At 39.7% G+C, this 18,893-nt stretch overlaps 2 protein-coding genes across 10 annotated transcripts in view; both read left to right on the top strand.

Moving 5' to 3' along the window:
* Positions 1–914: 914 nt before the first annotated feature.
* On the top strand, positions 915–10,743 carry LOC113123408 (heterogeneous nuclear ribonucleoprotein C). 9 transcript variants are annotated; one of them, XM_026295497.1, is made up of 11 exons: positions 961–1,055; positions 1,804–1,907; positions 2,379–2,412; positions 5,611–5,660; positions 6,342–6,616; positions 6,802–6,874; positions 6,994–7,041; positions 8,867–9,030; positions 9,130–9,243; positions 9,810–9,961; positions 10,067–10,743. In XM_026295497.1, the coding sequence occupies exons 4-11, from the start codon at positions 5,656–5,658 to the stop codon at positions 10,160–10,162; spliced, it is 927 nt and encodes a 308-aa protein (XP_026151282.1). In that variant the 5' UTR covers positions 961–1,055; positions 1,804–1,907; positions 2,379–2,412; positions 5,611–5,655; the 3' UTR covers positions 10,163–10,743. The 9 variants fall into 9 exon arrangements, with proteins under 9 accessions (XP_026151273.1, XP_026151256.1, XP_026151247.1 ...); XM_026295516.1 differs by lacking the exon at positions 1,804–1,907 and having other exon boundaries at positions 932–1,055; positions 8,888–9,030; XM_026295443.1 differs by lacking the exon at positions 1,804–1,907 and having other exon boundaries at positions 932–1,055.
* Positions 10,744–11,460: 717 nt separating this feature from the next.
* The window catches only part of ndrg2 (NDRG family member 2), a 41,573-nt gene continuing 34,140 nt past the window's right edge, over positions 11,461–18,893 (top strand). Inside the window, exon 1 of the mRNA XM_026295248.2 lies at positions 11,461–11,733. The gene's annotated coding sequence lies outside the window, so the exon portion shown is untranslated. The remainder of the gene's footprint in view (positions 11,734–18,893) is intronic.

Below are 18,893 nucleotides of genomic sequence, written 5' to 3'. Positions count from 1 at the left end.
ACCAAGGAGTTTGTAGTGGATTTTCAAAGGTCTAAACCTCCTCCTTATCCAGTCAGCATCTGTGGTGCGGGCATTGAAGTGGTGCCAGCCTGCAAATATCTAGGCATGCACCTGGACAATAAGTTAGGGTGGTCACTTAACACAGATGTACAATATAAAAGAAAGGGCAGGAGGCTGTGGTGGAGAGACGTAGACAGAAAAAGGCAGAGGCCATCCTGGACCACACTGACCATCCCCTTCACAACATCCTGATGGAGCAGAGAAGCAGACTGATGCAGGAAATCCTTCATCCCCACTGCCATCAGGCTCTACAACACCTTGGCCAATGACAGATGACGACTGACTAGTGATTTATTACTGATTTATTACCTACAAGATTACCTGGATTTCCCTTTGGGATGAATAAAGTTTATCGTATGTCTTTTTGATACAAAGTATCCCACATTGTTCTAAGCTGCATTCTATTCTAGATCGCTTTATATTCAAAGCAAGTGTTACGTTACGTTCTATTCTTTGCTACATTTCGTTACATTGCGTTACATTGTGTTCCCGAACTGCGTGGGATGTAATTTGTGACATCATATCTGTTTTCCTCACGCACGCACGATACGCGCTTTGCGTGTTGACGTCAGTCGGGGATTACAGCTCTGTGTGCTGATGTCTCAAATAAGAAAGCGACTTTCCCAAGACCAGAAATGGGGTTGTAGTTTCGAGTATGCGTTCGCCTTGAGTTTCATCAGTCTTTGTGTTGGCCAGCTCATGAGTGCTTTTCAAAGCAGTCTGCTACAATATACAGTCGTCATTCATGAGCCCGACTGGCAGCCTCAGCTACCAATCGTTGAAAAGTATAACTACACGGGGCGGCTTAAATATCCAATCAAAACCTGGGATGCAGCAGTGGGTGTGGTGTTTCTGTCGTGTGTGTATGAGTCGACGCCATTTCGTGCCCACTGGTTTCAAGGTGATACAATCAGCCTGCAGAGCCGTAAGCGGATCTTTACCTACACAAGTAAAAACAGCATTGAATTTTACTCATTTTTAGTAATAAGCTCCTGGTGAGTATTTTTAACCGAGAGATTTTTTTCCCTGTTTTTTTTTTAATTTTTTTTCCTGACTTTGAACCGTGTTTGGGACTTTTTGTTTTTATTTTTCATGCATTTTTTTCTGGCTGGTATTCCCGAGACAGTGTTGGCTTTAGTGGCGTTCATTTTGTGATGGCAATGTGAGCTGCGCAGAAACTAGTTTTAAGTAGCTTCCACGACTACATTTTTGCTTTAATTTTTCGAATAAGACATTTTAAAACCTCAGTTTTTCAGGGCTGCTGTGTTACCTCATTGTTTATCTGGTTGTGGTCATATTTCCGAGGAAAGACGTATGGAATAGTGTCCCAGTCTTTTCTGGACTGTGTTCAAAACGGGTCGCCCTTTTTCTGGAAATATGCTTTTAAAAAGGTTTTCATTTTCGTCCTGTGATTTGCCCCCACCTGTAACTTGATTTGCAGTCGTTGGCATTGACTCATAAACCGTGCTTTTCGTGTTTTCTTTGTGATTTTGGCAGTGCTGACACGATTTATCTTCTGCAGCGAATCTCTCAGGAATGATGTAATTTTTCAGGCAAGATTTTTTTTTTTTTTTTTTTTTTTTTTTACCCAAAGACAAATGGGTGCGTTTTTTTTAAAGAAACAATAACACAACCATGTTTTGATGCAGTGTGCAGTCATGGACTTTGGGATTTCTGTAGCATTGTTGCAACATAATTTGTGCATTTATTAATTCTGATATAATCATTAAAGTTTATTTGCAGATTGAGAAACCATTCAGTCGCAGTTTATTCTGAGCTGTGGAGCTGCTTAAACACAGGAAATCCTACAGGAGGGCCTGCAATGATCTGTAATCAGGCCTAGACCTGTAAATTGCTCTTTTCCTTTCTTGAATTTTATAGCTTTATAACTGATAAGTTAGTAAAACACCATATTTAATGTGAAACAAAAGTTTATTGTGTGAAGTCAGGGTAGACTGGCAGTTGGCTACAGATCCCACAACTGCAAGTACCCTTCTGTTCCCTCTACTGTACCCCAAACCCCCCTTTGGCCCAAACTGTGTCCTCTAGAAGTGTCCTTTGAACACAAGTCCCTCCAGGCTCCAGGGGGCACTGTATAACCCTTTACTCTGGCCCTCATAAGGAGAACCAAGTACATAGAAGACCTTAACACAGTGTGGATTGATTTATACTTAGTTGTGATTTGGTAGACAAGTCAAAGTGGCAGTAAAGGCGAGGCAGTTCGGCAGATCTTTTGCTTTTCTAGTTTTTATACCCTGTCAATTCGATTTTGTACAATTTTCTTTTCTAATATTACGTTTTTGTTTCCCCCTGTTTAGTTTTTGAAGCCGGTTTTTTGATCAGCGGTGAATCGTAAGTTGGTCTCAACCTTTTTTTTTTTTTTTCTTTTTTTTTTTTTTCCTTCACCTCAACTTATACATCTTTTTTTTTTTTCTATTCTATTTTTGTTTTTACCCCTTTGTGATTTAGCTCCTTTCTCCCCATTTTGGATTTCCTAGAGCAAGTAGCATGTAGTGTTTTTTGTGCTGTGAAAATATAAATTCGGCTGCTTAATTTTCAAAATGTTTTGTACTAGTGGCCTGTTAAATTACCCTCCTACATGTTCTCAGTTGATGACAATGAAAAATACCTAATGTCTACTAGTGTTGAGAGCCAATTGTAGCTAATTGCTGAATAACCCTCAATCTTACCTGCATTCAGTCCTTGGGTTAAGGACTGGCACTGGCAAAGGCAAAACAAGTCTTGATTTTTGCTGCCTTTTGCTTTGTCAAGCCTTGTTTTGTTTTATTTTTTCTTTTTGAGTGTGCATGTCATTTCAAAGAGTCAATTATAGTGCATTATCCACACAAACAAAGCTACCTGTTCTTTAAGAGGCATTGCTCATATTAATAGTGATGACAACCTGTAGTAGGTATGTTGTCATTAAATCAGCATGCCAACTCAATGCTATTATTTACTTATTTAGTAATTACAAATATGTATTAAATATTTAATTCATGTATTTCTATGTTCTGTTACATGCATATTGCTAGTTACTGGATGTTTTGCCTCTTTTTGACATCCATCATTAGTTCCATGATTTAAAAAAAAAAAGTAATTGAACATCTGAGCTTAATATTATATTCCTATTTACAACCTCCTCTATAATTTTACATTCTAAATCTACATGCTGAAAAAATACCCCAAAAAGCTGCACATAATGTGCACACTGTGTTCACCACAGAGCTGCTCTGTCTGTTATTTTTGTCTTGTCCGTCTGCAAGCATGAGTCCTGAGAGCTGCTGTTCCAGTGTCTTTCACAGTTGAAGCACAAACATTAAACCACTCACTCACATAACTGATGTGTTGTTATGAACCCACTTGCCAGCCAAAAACAAACTAAAGCTTTATAGTAAATGCCATTATATCTCTGGATGTCTATGCCCTTGCGCTATAAAGCCCAGATGAGGCAGTAAAGCCCAGATGAGGCAAAGTACTGGAGGCGCTACTGCTATTAGAAACTATCATGTCTTATTTGATTTCATACTGGCATTAATGGACACTTTTAGTATGAAGTGCCAGAATGTTGAATTTGGAGTCAAAATACCAGGGGATGTAAATGTAATGTGATCCAATGTAGTATCCAAGAATAAACACCACCTCCAAAGCTTATATTGTTCAATTTTTTGAGATCATTATGTGCTTATTCAAATTGATGGAAAGTCTGGCTTTTCTCACTTACAGGAAGTTGCCAAAAAGAAAAAACCTCAATCATAAACATGGTAAACTCTTAAAACTGATGTTTACACCTAAGTGGTTCTGTTACTACATCGTGTTTTTCACTGTGATTCATAATCTGCCAACACAGACGAAATAATAGTGTGCTTGGGGAAAAGAGCCATAAAGTGGGTGACATTTGCCAAAGAGGAAAAATACATTAGCCAAACAGGACTAGTGTTTACAAGTAGATAATCACTGACCAACATGATAGTGACTGAACAACACTATAAACAAGTCTTAACAATGACCAATGAATTATCACCTTTCAACAAAATCTAAACATCATAAGCTGCACCATTTTATCAACAGAGCTGTTATATTGAGGTTTTACTGTAACTTTGTCCAGCCTGTGTGTGCATTTGGGTAATAACGCTCTTCTCAAATAAAAAGTATTTCTAGTCTGACAACTTGCGGTCATTAAAATCAAATGTATGTCTATAAAGCCTTGGTGGTGCCACTTGAACCCCAGCTTTCCACAAAGAATTCCAAACATTTGCTAAGTGCTCTGGGATAGCAGCATCCCAGTCCCCTGTCATAAAACCCACCCACCTCCAGTGTTGTAGACACTCAGTGGGCTTGCCAAACAATAAAAACCTCTCAGCTAAATCATGTAGAGGGAGAGCAAAGAATTACGCTTTGGCCAGACAGACTATAGCAAACCCTATAATCCCCTGCTAGTAGCTGCTGGCCAGAAAGTGGGAAGCTGCTGCTGGATTACAGTTTAACCCTGCTGGCAGCAGTGTTGTGTTTTGGCCGGTGAGATATTGCTACATAATGGCTGAAGTGGTTGATAATAATGTGAAGGGCTCTCAGGATTGAGAGGGAATTAGCAAAAATAAACACAGGTAAACACACAAACACTTAATGAATAAAGTCAGTGTGAAGTCACCCTGGGTTTATTATGCATGATTTCAAATTTGCAACAGAAAAAAATCAAAACATTCATCTACATGTGGTGGGCAAAATAACAGCGCTCTATGATTCTGGAGCAGGGGAGGGACAACTTTTGTCAGTATAGTGTCTTTGTGTTTGGCACGGGCCTTCATACTTAGGCTTTTCACCCATTGCACCTTCATGTAACTTTGTAAATGTATTTTATTTAACAGTAGTTCATGACAATCTGGTCTCTTTGGACTTGCCTTTAAGCTTTAATTCTTTGATATTTAAATGAGGTGCTAGTGTAGCTGCCTATTTAATTGTGTTTTTCAATAACCACTACCCGATTTGCTGTTGCATGATTTACAAATGATCCAGAGCAACAGAGAAGTCTCAAAAGTCATGATAACAAGTGACAAAAAACTACACAAGATGAGGATCAGGGATTATTAAAATGTGTTTTATATAGACTTCAAAGGACATTTAAGTATGATCTGGTAATGTCATGCAAAGTAAATCTTATTTTTATCTGATTGAGGCTGTACTAAACAATATTAGGATTTACTTCTACAACAAAAGCAGAGCATTATAAGCTTCATCCTAGCAGTGTTACAGTAAGAGCAATATAGAGACGTTGAACATTGAACATGCTCATGATTGCATATAATTTCAAGTTAAATTTTGTGTTGTCATAACAAGCGACATTTATCCTACAGGTTTTTTTTTTTTTTTTTTTCACCCCCATTGGCCGTCTCCATTTTTTAAACTTTTTTATGAGCACCTCCTGAAAAGCCCCTCCCTCTTTTTTAAGCACTAAAAACATTTTTTTTTTGGAGGTGTAGTACAGTAGATGTCTCCCCACTGTCACCAACTCCATCTCTCATAGTTCCTCGACGACCCTCTTCTCTCCAACAGATTCAGACAGGCAGGCAGACCTTCACCGACCCAAGTACAGACACAATGGAGTGAGTGCTGGTTGCTACATGACCGATCACACTGTCTATTCTGCTGTCTGACATTCACTTTTGAAGTATCTCTCTCTTAAAAGCACAAACACGCCTTTTGTGTGTGTGGGTGTGTATGTGTAAAGTCTACAGTCCCTATGGAACGAATCCACATGTATTGTAGAAGTTATAATGTTGGATTTTCATGTTCACATCAGTTAATAGAATAGCATTATGGTATTATGTCTAAATCATTATAAGTGGTTGTTCTCTATTAATAGATGAGTGTCTGCTGTGTGTTTGTAGTTTGCTTTGACCTGTAAAAAGTGCTGGAACAATTAGTTGATTGACTGTCACTTAAACATGAAATGTTGGAAAAATGACCAACTTGCACCACTTGAAATTCACTTGTTCACATATTCAGAATTAGTATTTGGAAAGCTTTGGAATTGTGGTTAAATAGCTTTACTGTTATAGTTTTATTTGCAGTATTTGGTAATGATAAATTATTTTTCAGGATGAACTTGGTCACTAATAATCTTCAAATTGCAAAGTTCCAAAGCAAATTAAGAAGTCCCTGAACACCACCTTCTCTACCTAGTATCTTTAATCTAACACCTTTTTTCTACTGATTCTTCCCTCTTTCTTTACGCACCCCCCTGGTCCACCTCTCCCTACCTGCCTCCTCTCCCTCTTGTCTAGTTGGTCGTCGTCGTCCTCTACCTCCAGCCTGATGGCCAGCAGCAACGTGACCAACAAGACCGACCCCCGCTCCCTAAACTCCCGCGTCTTCATTGGCAACCTCAACACTCTGCTGGTCACCAAAGCTGATGTGGAGGCCATCTTCTCCAAGTACGGCAAGATTGTTGGCTGTTCCGTCCACAAGGGCTACGCCTTTGTGCAGTACTCTAATGAGAGGAACGCCAGAGCGGCTGTAGCTGGCGAGGATGGCCGTATGATTGTGGGACAGGTCCTAGGTGAGGTGATTTTTTTTTTTTTTTTTTTTTTTTTTGTCGGGTCGATCCTAAAATAACATACCCTCAAGTGGCAGGGAAGGACTCATAGCTGTTAATTGAAATTTCACACTTTCCATGACATTTGTCCTGCATTTTCCCCTGTTCTCTGACAACTCTTAATTGTTCTTTTGTTTGTCCTCCTGCAGACATCAACCTAGCAGGAGAGCCGAAGCCTCACAGATCGAAGACAGGGAAGCGTTCTGCAGGAGACATGTACAGGTTTGTACTCACTGTTTATGTTAAAACATCAAGAAATGTATTCCAATAATTCAGCATTCAGACAAGTATTATCAGTATTGTCATTTAATCTTTCTGATGCATCCCCACTCTTTCTGCAGTTCCTCTTTTGAATTGGACTATGATTTTCAAAGAGATTACTATGATAGGTAAGCTTTCTGCTCTGTAGATTTTAAGATAATTGCTAGATAATTGCTCATGATTTTTTTAGATCTGTGAACCATTTATTTGCTTCTTGTTGAAACGTTGATTGCCTAAATTTAGTAAATGCACATTTTTTATGGTTACATACAGTGGGTACGGAAAGTATTCAGACCCCTTTAAATTTTTCAGTCTTTGTGTCATTGCAGCTATTTACCAAAATCAAAAAAGTTCATTTTATTTCTCATTAATGTACACTCAGCACCCCATCTTGACAGAAAAAACCAGAAATGTAGAAATTTTTGCAAATTTATTAAAAAAGAAAAACTGAAATATCACATGGTCATAAGTATTCAGACCCTTTGCAGTGACACTCATATTTAACTCACATGCTGTCCATTTCTTCTGATCCTCCTTGAGATGGTTCTGCTCCTTCATTGGAGTCCAGCTGTGTTTAATTAAACTGACTGGACTTGATTAGGAAAGGCACACACCTGTCTATATAAGACCTTACAGCTCACAGTGCATGTCAGAGCAAATGAGAATCATGAGGTCGAAGGAACTGCCCAAGGAGCTCAGAGACAGAATTGTGGCAAGGCACAGATCTGGCCAAGGTTACAAAAGAATTTCTGCAGCACTCAAGGTTCCTAAGAGCACAGTGGACTCCATAATCCTCAAATGGAAAAAGTTTGGGACGACCAGAACTCTTCTTAGACCTGGCCGTCCAGCCAAACTGAGCAATCGTGGGAGAGGAGCCTTGGTGAGAGAGGTAAAGAAGAACCCAAAGATCACTGTGGCTGAGCTCAGAGATGCAGTAGGGAGATGGGAGAAAGTTCCACAGTGTCAACTATCACTGCAGCCCTCCACCAGTCTGGACTTTATGGCAGAGTGGCCCGACGGAAGCCTCTCCTCAGTGCAAGACACATGAAAGCTCGCATAGAGTTTGCCAAAAAACACATGAAGGACTCCCAGACTATGAGAAATAAGATTCTCTGGTCTGATGAGACCAAGATTGAACTTTTTGGCATTAATTCTAAGCGGTATGTGTGGAGAAAACCAGGCACTGCTCATCACCTGCCCAATACAATCCCTACAGTGAAACATGGTGGTGGGAGCATCATGTTGTGGGGGTGTTTTTCAGCTGCAGGGACAGGACGACTGGTTGCAATTGAAGGAAAGATGAATGCGGCCAAGTACAGAGATATCCTGGAAGAAAACCTCTTCCAGAGTGCTCAGGACCTCAGACTGGGCCGAAGGTTCACCTTTCAACAGAACAATGACCCTAAGCACACAGCTAAAATAACAAAGGAGTGGCTTCGGAACAACTCTGTGACCGTTCTTGACTGGCCCAGCCAAAGTCCTGACCTAAACCCAATTGAGCATCTCTGGAGAGACCTGAAAATGGCTGTCCACCAACGTTCACCATCCAACCTGACAGAACTGGAGAGGATCTGCAAGGAAGAATGGCAGAGGATCCCCAAATCCAGGTGTGAAACACTTGTTGCATCATTCCCAAGAAGACTCATGGCTGTACTAGCTCAAAAGGGTGCTTCTACTCAATACTGAGCACAGGGTCTGAATACTTTTGACCATGTGATATTTCAGTTTTTCTTTTTTAATAAATTTGCAAAAATTTCTACATTTCTGTTTTTTTCTGTCAAGATGGGGTGCTGAGTGTACATTAATGAGAAATAAAATGAACTTTTTTGATTTTGGCAAATGGCTGCAATGACACAAAGACTGAAATATTTAAAGGGGTCTGAATACTTTCCGTACCCACTGTATAAATATGTTTAATGCCTGGAAATGTCACTTTGGGCCTTTTGCTGTCAGAATGTACTCCTACCAATCCAGAGTGCCTCCACCTCCACCACCATTGTCCCGTGCTGTCATCCCTTCAAAGCGTCCCAGGGTTAGTTTGAGCGGAGGAGGGAGCCGGCGAGCCAAAACAAGCTTCTCCTCATCTTCCAAGAGCAGCCAAAGGACCTCACGTACAAGTAAGTCCCACACAGAGTTATCCATGCTTTCCTGCTGTGCTCCCTTCCATACTTAATACCTGTCTCTTTAAAACTTTCCTGCTATTTCTTTTCCCACAGTGAAGGTAGATGATCTGCAGACTATCAAGAGGGAGCTCACACAGATCAAACACAAAGTGGACTACCTGTTGGAGAGCTTAGAGCGCATGGAGAAGGACCACAGCAAGAAGTCAGGTGAACCTTAATGAACTGATGGTAATGGAAAATGTGTATTAACAACAAAATATATGTATATATGTATAAAGTGCTCCATCCAGTGCAGAAGTTAGAATGAATCAGAAAAGCCTTTGTTTTTACTATAAGAATTTCTTTATGTTTTGTGACCAGCTTTTTGGCATAAAACAGTTAACATTGCATCTGATAGCTTTTCTTGCCAATGTGTGACTGCTTAATACCAAAAGAAGGTAAATCCGTCACTACAAGTGCAGGAGTTGCACATTTTGGTTAGTATTATAACCATTTTCATAAATCACAAGATCTTCCCTGTAATTTGTACTGCATTGGGATTGCAGGGGAGTCATGGAGGAGCATATGCACATTTTAAATATATAAGTGTTATCCTATGAAATGTTCAGATGTGGCCAATGTGACAGTATGCATTTGGTTTCTGTAAAACAAATGGTTGCACCTCCCTTGTAACTTGAGGGGATTGAGAAGCTATCCTCTGTTTATGTTTGTGGCCTTTGTGAATTCATGCTTCTCTTACTCTTTATGTCACATCTTTCCCATCATTGTTTTAGAGATGAAAGGCTGCAAACCAGAGCCTGGTGAGGTGTCCCCACTGCACTCATCAGTCTCCAGCAAGAAGGAGGACAGCCTGAAACGGGACAGAGAGAGCCAGGAGCTGAATGACTCTGAGGACGAGGGTGATCTGCTGGATGATGAAGACGAGGTGAGGGCAGCGAAGTGAGCGAAGTGAGAGCTGTCACTGTTCTTTTGTTGAAAATACAGTTGTTTTTAGTTTACAGAGTTGCTTTTGTATTTTCCTTCTGAGCAGCTGAAAAGCCGGGGGAGAGATGAGGATGAGGAGGAGGAAGGTGAGCAGGAGGAGGGAGAGGACGACGGCGATAGCGCCAATGGAGAAGACTCCTAAACACTACATAGGCAGACAGACAACACATGCACATGCACAATAATATTGTGTATGATTGTATCACCACACCAGACTTGTACACAGTGGTCATGTGCTTATATCTGCTGAATTGACTGGACATTTATATAAATTGTACTATTGATATTGCTATCACGCACACATATACATTTCATAAATATGTCATGTACTTGTCTATATTTACCAATTTTCTTTTAAATGAGTAATTTTACTTTCTACCCCTTTTTGGATGCTTTTGTGTTTTACTTTTTATGAATGTTGTCTCCCACTGGATAAATGAAAATTAATGTGTTACCTTTTGACTAAATGCCAGTTCATTTGAATAAATATGAGTCTCTAGTTTAGAAAATAGAAAGAAGAAAATCTAAGCCTAAATCTGTTGTTGTTTTTAGATTGTTATTGACTTGTTGCCAAAAACAAAACAAAAATGATCATCTAGAAGTGGTTGCCACTGAAACAAAACTGGCAAAACAAATCCAGCTGCTGCACAGCTGCTTCTTAGCCAGCAGGTGGCAGTGTATTATAACAACTGACCGCACAAAAGACTACAGGGACTAATTTCTTTTATTTACAAAAAAACATCATCCTCTGCTTGTCAGATACTAACAGCATGTATAAATACTCATGTCAGACCGCACAAATGCTCCCATGAAGTCCTCACTGTTCTGAAAATGGATTTGTTTTGTTTGTTGCAGAGGTGTTACGACCTTAATTGACCTTGACTTGTATAATTCAGTGATACTCCATGCTTGTCTGTTTCTATTGATGTTCTTTTTATCATTTGAAAGCACTGGTGAAAATGAATAAACATGTTTTCCAAGTTGGATCATGTTTGAGATTTTGGTACAGCCGACATTGAATGCATTCAGGTGCAGTGTAAGGCCTGTGGGTCTTTTGTGTGACATTAGGTTGGAGCTTTATAAAAGGTGGATCTGCACAGAGAAATGATGGATTGTGCAATAGGATAAGAGTATGTTTAAAATATGTTGTGTGGATATAGGTTTTAAGAGGAGACAAATTTGGGCAGGAAAAGGCTTGAGGTTTTTATTACCTTGTCAAAAACTTGTTGGGTTGGTATTTTGTCACATTCCTTTAGATGCACACATGCAGGATTTCTTCCGATGATTATGATTATGTAGGATAGTCTTAGTATTGACAATATTCTCTATAGAGCATACTGGGGAGAAGGCAGAGGAGATAGATTTTTAGAAGTACTACAGTTCCCATAATGCTTTGGGAGCGCAAAACAGGAAATACTTCACCATTAGGTCATTTGAGTCTCGTATTTTTGCCTGAATTGATCGATAATTTGGCAAAGAGGCATCGTTAAAAGTTTCCCGAATTGGCTATGAGAAGTTACAGTTTACAGCTTACGCATGAACGTACAGACAACTATCGCTGCGTTACTTTTATACTGAGGTAAATATTAAAACGTGTTGTTTCTCGGGCAAGTTCTGGAGCCATGACCACCGTGGTTTTTCATTGAGATTCAAGCTGATTTATGGACGTTTTCTTTTTAACGGACAGCGGAGGCAATGAAATTCTCAGGAAGGGTGAGTTACGTTTAATGTAAATATATGTGCATCATGTTAGTGTGTCATGAAAATTGTGTCAGTCTGGCGCTGAGGATTTTAAAGTACCTTAATTACCTTTTAGCTCAGGCAGTATCTTTACCTCAAATTTGTTTATACATCTATTTATTTATCTATTTATTTATTTATTCTGTCTGTTTGTTTGCTTACTAACTGTGAAAGATACTTGTTAAATCTCATCAAAAACACTTTTCTTACCTGTAACTTGGAAAACTCAACATTTTTGATGAAATCTTCTACACACAGAAGCTAAAAAATTAAAACAAATATACTTGAAGTTAAGTTCGTTTTTTCCACGCCTTCATTACCAGTGACCCTAAAAAACTAATCAATACGCAGCTTCCTTATTAATATACATGATATACAGGCCTTGGAGCTTGGCAATAAATGCAAGTGCAGAGAGCTGGAATGCAATGAGGAAAGAAGGATAACTAATCAATAAGCAGCCATCTTCAGGGTGAAGTGTGGTTAACTAGGGGGAGGCAGATAGGCAGAGGGGGGTAGATAATGAGAACAGGATGAATGGATGGATGAACAGGCCACAAAAGACTGCAGACAGCTGGAGTAGAAATTGACGGAGAGATGAGAGGAAGAGCAGAAAAGAGTTTGTGGTGTGCGTCTGGTGGGGGTTGAACAATATGGAAACGGTTTAACGGTTAAAGAGTGATTGCAGAGCTCTGCTTTCTGTTACAACATCAGCTAGTGGTAGTTCTTATGCAATGGATAGAAAATGTTTGTGAAGATGTCTTACAAAAGATGGAAAACATGAGCATTTTGAGTCCATTTCAGGATTATTTCTACTTGTTTTTCCACATTTTTTTAAATCAGGTGAACAGAGTATCAGTCATATTCCACAATAGACCCCAAACACTGATGCTCCTTTATTCTATGCAATGAATGACAGCATTTTGAAGAAGGCCATAAAATTTCCTGTAGCAGATGGGACAACGAGTTGCTTTGTGTTTCTATCACTGATCATGTAAGTGTTTCTGGATTCAAGCTCTTCGCTCACATCTTTGTAATGTATTTCTGTATCTGCACAGATATGTCCCCATTTCAAATTAGTTTAAAATTTTGAAAATAAAGCTTTAACCCACAGGACTTGATGGGGCACTAGTTACAGAGAGGGAGGCATGTAACAAAACGCCGTTGAAGGAATCACTAACATCCTCTGTATTGTATAGTTGTAATATGACACTTAACTTTCATTCAAATTCATTCCTTTAGTTCAGGATCACACGGTATGGAGCCTAAACGATTTCATTATCAAATACTATATTCCATTTCTGCTAATAGATCACTCTAATTATTACACACTGAACCTTTGTAACCCCCATTGACAATTTATAGGCTCTATATGATGTCACATGAAAATGAAGTCAGAGTGAGTGCGGTGCAGTGGGAGGTTAATGTGTGATCACTTGCACGGAGGAGCTTCTCGATGAGCAAATGCACATTTACAGATTTACTGTTGCTGCCACCCTCACCAAGACAAAAACATTATATCTGGCCTTTAAATTGTACAATGTGTCTCAGCATGTATCAGTCTTGTTAAAGTACGACCGCTGACAGCTCTCTGTGGAGCTTTTAAAGCAAGACACGTCCTTTGCAAGTCCTTTAGATAAAGCCAACAGCAAAAATGATGTGATGACAACATAGACATCAAAAGGTGTCCTTGGTAGATTATCTGCACTACATAAAACAATAAGCAACCATTATGTGATTATAGTAGAGTCTCTAAAATAGCAGAATGACACATTGAATCAGTGCTAAAGAGCGCATGGAGAACCTAATATGGAGTTGGAAAAATTAAAAAGCTAGTGTTTTAATAGCTAGCTAGCTAGCTAATAGTTTTATTTTGGCTGAAACAAAACTGTGCACAGATCACCTACACCCAAAACGGTACCCCAACCTGAAAAGGACTTTTGTCATGGTGGTCGCTTTGTTTTGTCACAATCGAAGAAGCTTGAATAACATTAATCACAGCAGCATTCAGTTTACGCGTGCCAGCTGAGCCTGCTGTGTGCATGCTGGCTCAGCTGGCACAACTAAATGTGGCCAAGCCTTTAATAATGTTATTAGTTACACCTGTGTAGCTAATAACATTACTAATAGCCTCATATACTGGTTTTTCCTGCTGTGACAAGTCACCATGAGTAGTTTGTAATTGGTAAAATACTTTCTGGCCCGTTATAGATTCAGTTAATGCCAAATTATACAAAACATCAAACACTTTCCTTCACTCCACCTCCTTATTACTCTGAAATTCCATGATGATTCCATGAGACTTATGTAATACAGATTTAAATTATTAAGTATTAAAGGGTCATATTGGAGAAACATTGTGTTAACAAGCATTATTTGACATTGAGAGCTTAACTGAAATTTGTTGTTTGTTTGGTGCTTTGACTCAAAATGCCAACATCTAATTTATTGTGAGCTGCAAGTTTTGATTTTCAGGTATTTATACATAACAATTTATTGCAGCACAATGCTGCATTGACATATTTAAACAAAAATGATGATGTCCCAGGTGATGCAGATTTACAGATGGGTGGGGACAGAGGTGATGGAGAGGAGAGGAGGGGGGTAAAGGCGATGCAATAATCCGAGCTAAAGAGAGGTCAAAGCTGAGAGAGAGAGAGAGAGATGAGAAGGGTGTGAAAGAGAAGAGGAGGGTGGAGATGAGAGCAAGGAGTACTGCAGGGCTGCAGAGAGGTCGAGAGGCAGGGAGAGGTGGGAGGAGGGATAGAGAGATGGAGCTGTAAGGCTCCGGGGTGATTTATCAAATGTCACTGGGAGCTCTTTGTGTGAACGTGTGTGTGCGTACTGTATGTGAAAGAGACAGTAAGGAAAGAAGGAGCATGAAATAAAAACACGACGAAAGAAACCCAGAAAAGTATCTCAGCCTATGTGAGTGTGAGTCTCAGAATGAAATATGTGTGAAACATAGGAAGAGAAAACTTGGCTGCCTGTGGGTGTATTCCACTGGGATTTCAAGCAAAACAGCCAACTGTACAACTTAGTAAGTGTGTGTGTGTGTGTGTGTAAAACAATCTACAATAACCATAAGGCAACTTGTTCTAACATTAATTTACACTTAATTCTGTCCTATTTGTTTTGGTGTGGTTGTGGTATTAGAAACAAAGACACACACCCACATATACAGGGGACAGACCACATGCTGTAGCAACCTGCTTCTCTCAGTGAAACTTATCATAAATATTGATACTAATCAATTGTGCATGCTGCCTTTTATTTCTGCTCATAAGAAAGTCAATCTAGTGGCTCTTCCTGGCAGTCGCTTTACTGTACCACTGTACATTCCTGCTCAGCCCATCTCTCCAGCCCCCAGAGATTTATTCTGAGTTATACCACATCCCTCTGTGAGTTGAAATCAAGACAAGCTGAGAAATGTGCCCTAACAGGCATGTTTATCCACCACAAGGCTCAATCTCATACATCTCTGTGGATTCTGTTCTTTATGAAACAAGCTGTACAACTGGTTGGCAGTGAATTGGCAGTGACCCAGCTACGTCTTATATTTAGTTATATGGTTGTTGTGTCTGCTATGTAAATACTACTCAACCTTCCCATTACTAGAACAGTAAACCTATGACCAAGACAGACTTTCTCACATTTTATCTCTTTTACTTATATTATCATCCGATGTGTTTCCTCGATGGGTGTCCTCTGTGTTTAAATTATTTCTATTAATAATTGAAATATTGTTGCAGCACTAGCACCAGACACAGGCGAAATTTGTTTACCTGGGATTCTGGCATTCAGATAGATTCTGTTATTTTTTTTCTTCTGTTGTTGTTTGTTTGTTTTGGTGGGTCTTTTTTTTGTTTGTTTGTTTTGTTTTGTTTTGTTTTGCAGTGTATACCAGGCATTTTCCAACATCTAACATGGAAATGTTTGTGATAGTAGAAAGTCCTCCTTTTTTGAGGTTGACCTGTGGCTGCACTTTTCTGCACTTAATTTAGCCTTACAAAGAAGAGCCTGACTGTACCAGTGTTTGTGAGTGTTTGTTTTGAATAGCTTCGTGCAGTTGTTGCCCTGTGACTAGCCTTATAGCTGGTGTGAATATAAATGAGAGAGAAAGAGGGTTTTCACCAAACACAAAGGGGAAGAAAGAGAAGAAGAGGAGGAGGACGAGAGGAGGAATTGTTGCTTTAGGCTGTTTGGCCTCTCGCCTCTTTCTCTCCCTTTGGTCGTGTTCTGCACAGGGAGGAAAAGTTGAATTATCTCTCTCTTTTTTTCTCTCACTTTCTCTGTTTAGCTGTATCTTTTTAAATCTGCATGAGCTTTAAGCATCTCTTCTATATTTACTACTCTCCCTCTGTCTTTATGCTTTTTCCCTACGTCTGTCCATTATTCTCTCTTCCTCTCTGTCTCCCACCATCATTTTATTTTCACTACAATTCATTGCTCCCCCCGCCCTCCCGCCATATCTCTTTCCATCTCTGTCCATCCCTCTCAATGCAGAGCGATTGTTGTCAGATCTGACTGTATAGCCTCAGATTAGATCTGACCCTGCCGCTATAATCAGCCCTCAGCAGCCCCGCTCCTCACAGATAATCTGCTTCTGTTCAGGAACTGAAAAATCTGCCAATACATCTGTTTTCCATTGTAATACATTTATATATGTACACCACACTGACATCGCTGTTCAAGATGCATATAAAGACAAATGCAGAAAGTTCAAACCCTGCATTTAAAAATATAAAACATAATAAGTAGTTATGGGGAAATCCAATGTGAAGTAAATCCAAAGTAGTTAAAAGTTTATTGAAACATTAGTGTTTCTATGTTTAGTGTAGCACAGTTTCTGTAACTGTAAGACACAACTTTTAAATGAAAGAAACTGCTTTCATCCTAAAAAAGCTAAAGCTGCAAAATGTATTTCCATCCATCCATCTTCTATACCCGCTTTTCCTGGCTCAGGGTCACGGGGATCTGCTGGAGCCTATCCCAGCTCTCTCTCGGGTGGAAGGCAGGGGTACACCCTGGACAGGTCACCAGTCTGTCGCAGGGCCAAAATGTATTTGTTACCTTTAAATATTTCAGTTATATGTGCTTGATTGTTTACTGTCAATATGTGGTTGATTATCTGATGGCTACCTGATTAATGAAAGCAGCTACAGTAAATATATCTCCTTTGTTGCAGCTTGAATATTGTCACTTTCATGAACCAACCACCTTTTTTCACATCCAGTCTGGCGCTTTACATTTTAGACTTTAACTAAAACATTCAGCCCTGTTTTTACTGAGGCCTTTGATCTGTAACCTGTAAGTCATGAAAAAGGTCATGACTAAAATCCCAGTAGAATATACTCGTATTGTCACTTTATTAGATTGTCTGTCATTGTCTTAGAATATAACAAATAGTCTTCTGTTCACAGTTTTATTGGACTCATTGTATTATAGATACAAGTACAGTCAGTGCAGTAGATTATATTAATAACTTTAATGAAATTTTTAGGAGTCCCACATCCCAGAGTTGTGTTTTCATGTAGTGTTTTAACACACTGTACTATCAGTGTGTTTGATGTTTTTTGCTTGCTTATGTGAAATCACCACAGTACATCTACAAGTATTCCTAAGTGCTAAAAAAACATCAGGATCAGCAGTACATCACATTTTTCTTGTGGTCCCACAGAGGCTTTCTGTCCGTTTGGTGGAAGCTTGCTGTCTCGTTTTGTCATGTCATTGGGGCCAGGGCCGCTTTCCAACACATTAATATTCATCAATATTGCTTTAATCTCTAAAAATTGGGTTATTGGCAGTTGTAGATGATTGTGCCTCTGTGCCCTCTTTCCTCTCTCTAGTTCAGTCGTCTGTTTGTGGCTACTGCTTTGTCGCTGTATATTGGGGAAAAAATGATAAATGCAAAAAAAGAGAAGAAAGTAGGGATTGGTAAGACGGGAGAGACAGATCTAATATGGAAAGAGACGAAAAGAAAGGAGTTGTATAACAGATGGAGGAGGGGTACGGAGGAAATGAGAGACAGAGTGAAAGAGACAGCTGTGACATCATGACCACTTTAAGTAGGTCAGGCACGAAGTTGTGATGTCACTTACACTGGAATCGGCCCACTGGACCAATCACATCCACAGAGACGCCCCCTTTTTCCACCGCCATAGGAAAATAAACTGCATCCCCCTCCCCGTCCCCCTAGTTTTCTGCAGCTGTCTCATATCATACACACACACACATGCACACACCCAGTCACAAAGACATTCTTGTGTGGCTATAATCACTGACATTAAGAGTAACAGTAGACCACTATAATCCCCGAGGAGATACAGTAACTTTTACTTGTTTGCCCCTCTCTTCTTTGTCCTCACCTCCTCTTCCCCCCCACAACTGCTTCCTCTCACAAATGTCAGCTCTCACCAAAGCCTCTCAGAATGTGCTAAGAAGGACGTCTGCACCACACATCACAGCACAGCTATTTCTGATCTTCTTTTGATTTTTAGCATCAAATACTGAATTGTCCTATCAAGGCTTGATAGGAGAGTGTTCAAGTCTGGGTTTGTGTATCTGCGTGCGTGTGTGCGTGTGTGTGCGTGTGCGTGTGCGTGTGTGTGTGTCTCAGCAGTGGCAGGCAGATTTACGCAGAGGCAGAGGGGATTCTAACATGAGAATAATCTGGAGGATGAGAAGATGTGCTAGTATAGTCGCTTAACATGGCAATGATGGTACCAAAGAAATTTAATATAGTGTTATGGCACAGAGAAAGGACCAAAAAGATTTGAAAAATATATAAAAATATGTTTTAAAAAAACATGTGATGCCAGTAAGCTTATTACGTGAGGTCAAACAGGAAACAGAAAATATTGAATGTTCTCAGATGAAAGGGGAAGAAATGAGACAGTCACTATGAACTTAATCACCACCTGAAACACTACACTTGAGTTGAGTTAGGCACGTTCACATCTTCACCTCATACAGTCAAAGTGTAAATGACTTAGAATAATGATCAAGCATGGGTGGAATAATCATCGTCAGCATTACTGTCAAGTTCATTCTCTCACCTTAGAATAAGTGTCAGGCCTGTCGCTGAAGGAAATGAGCATATTAGATCTGATGAATCATGAATCGATGTGTAAAGG

This window comes from Mastacembelus armatus, chromosome 18 (assembly GCF_900324485.2).
Source record: "Mastacembelus armatus chromosome 18, fMasArm1.2, whole genome shotgun sequence".
NCBI classification, from domain to species: domain Eukaryota; kingdom Metazoa; phylum Chordata; class Actinopteri; order Synbranchiformes; family Mastacembelidae; genus Mastacembelus; species Mastacembelus armatus.
Note: the sequence above shows the minus strand (reverse complement) of the source record. Positions and strands in the feature narration are given on the sequence as shown.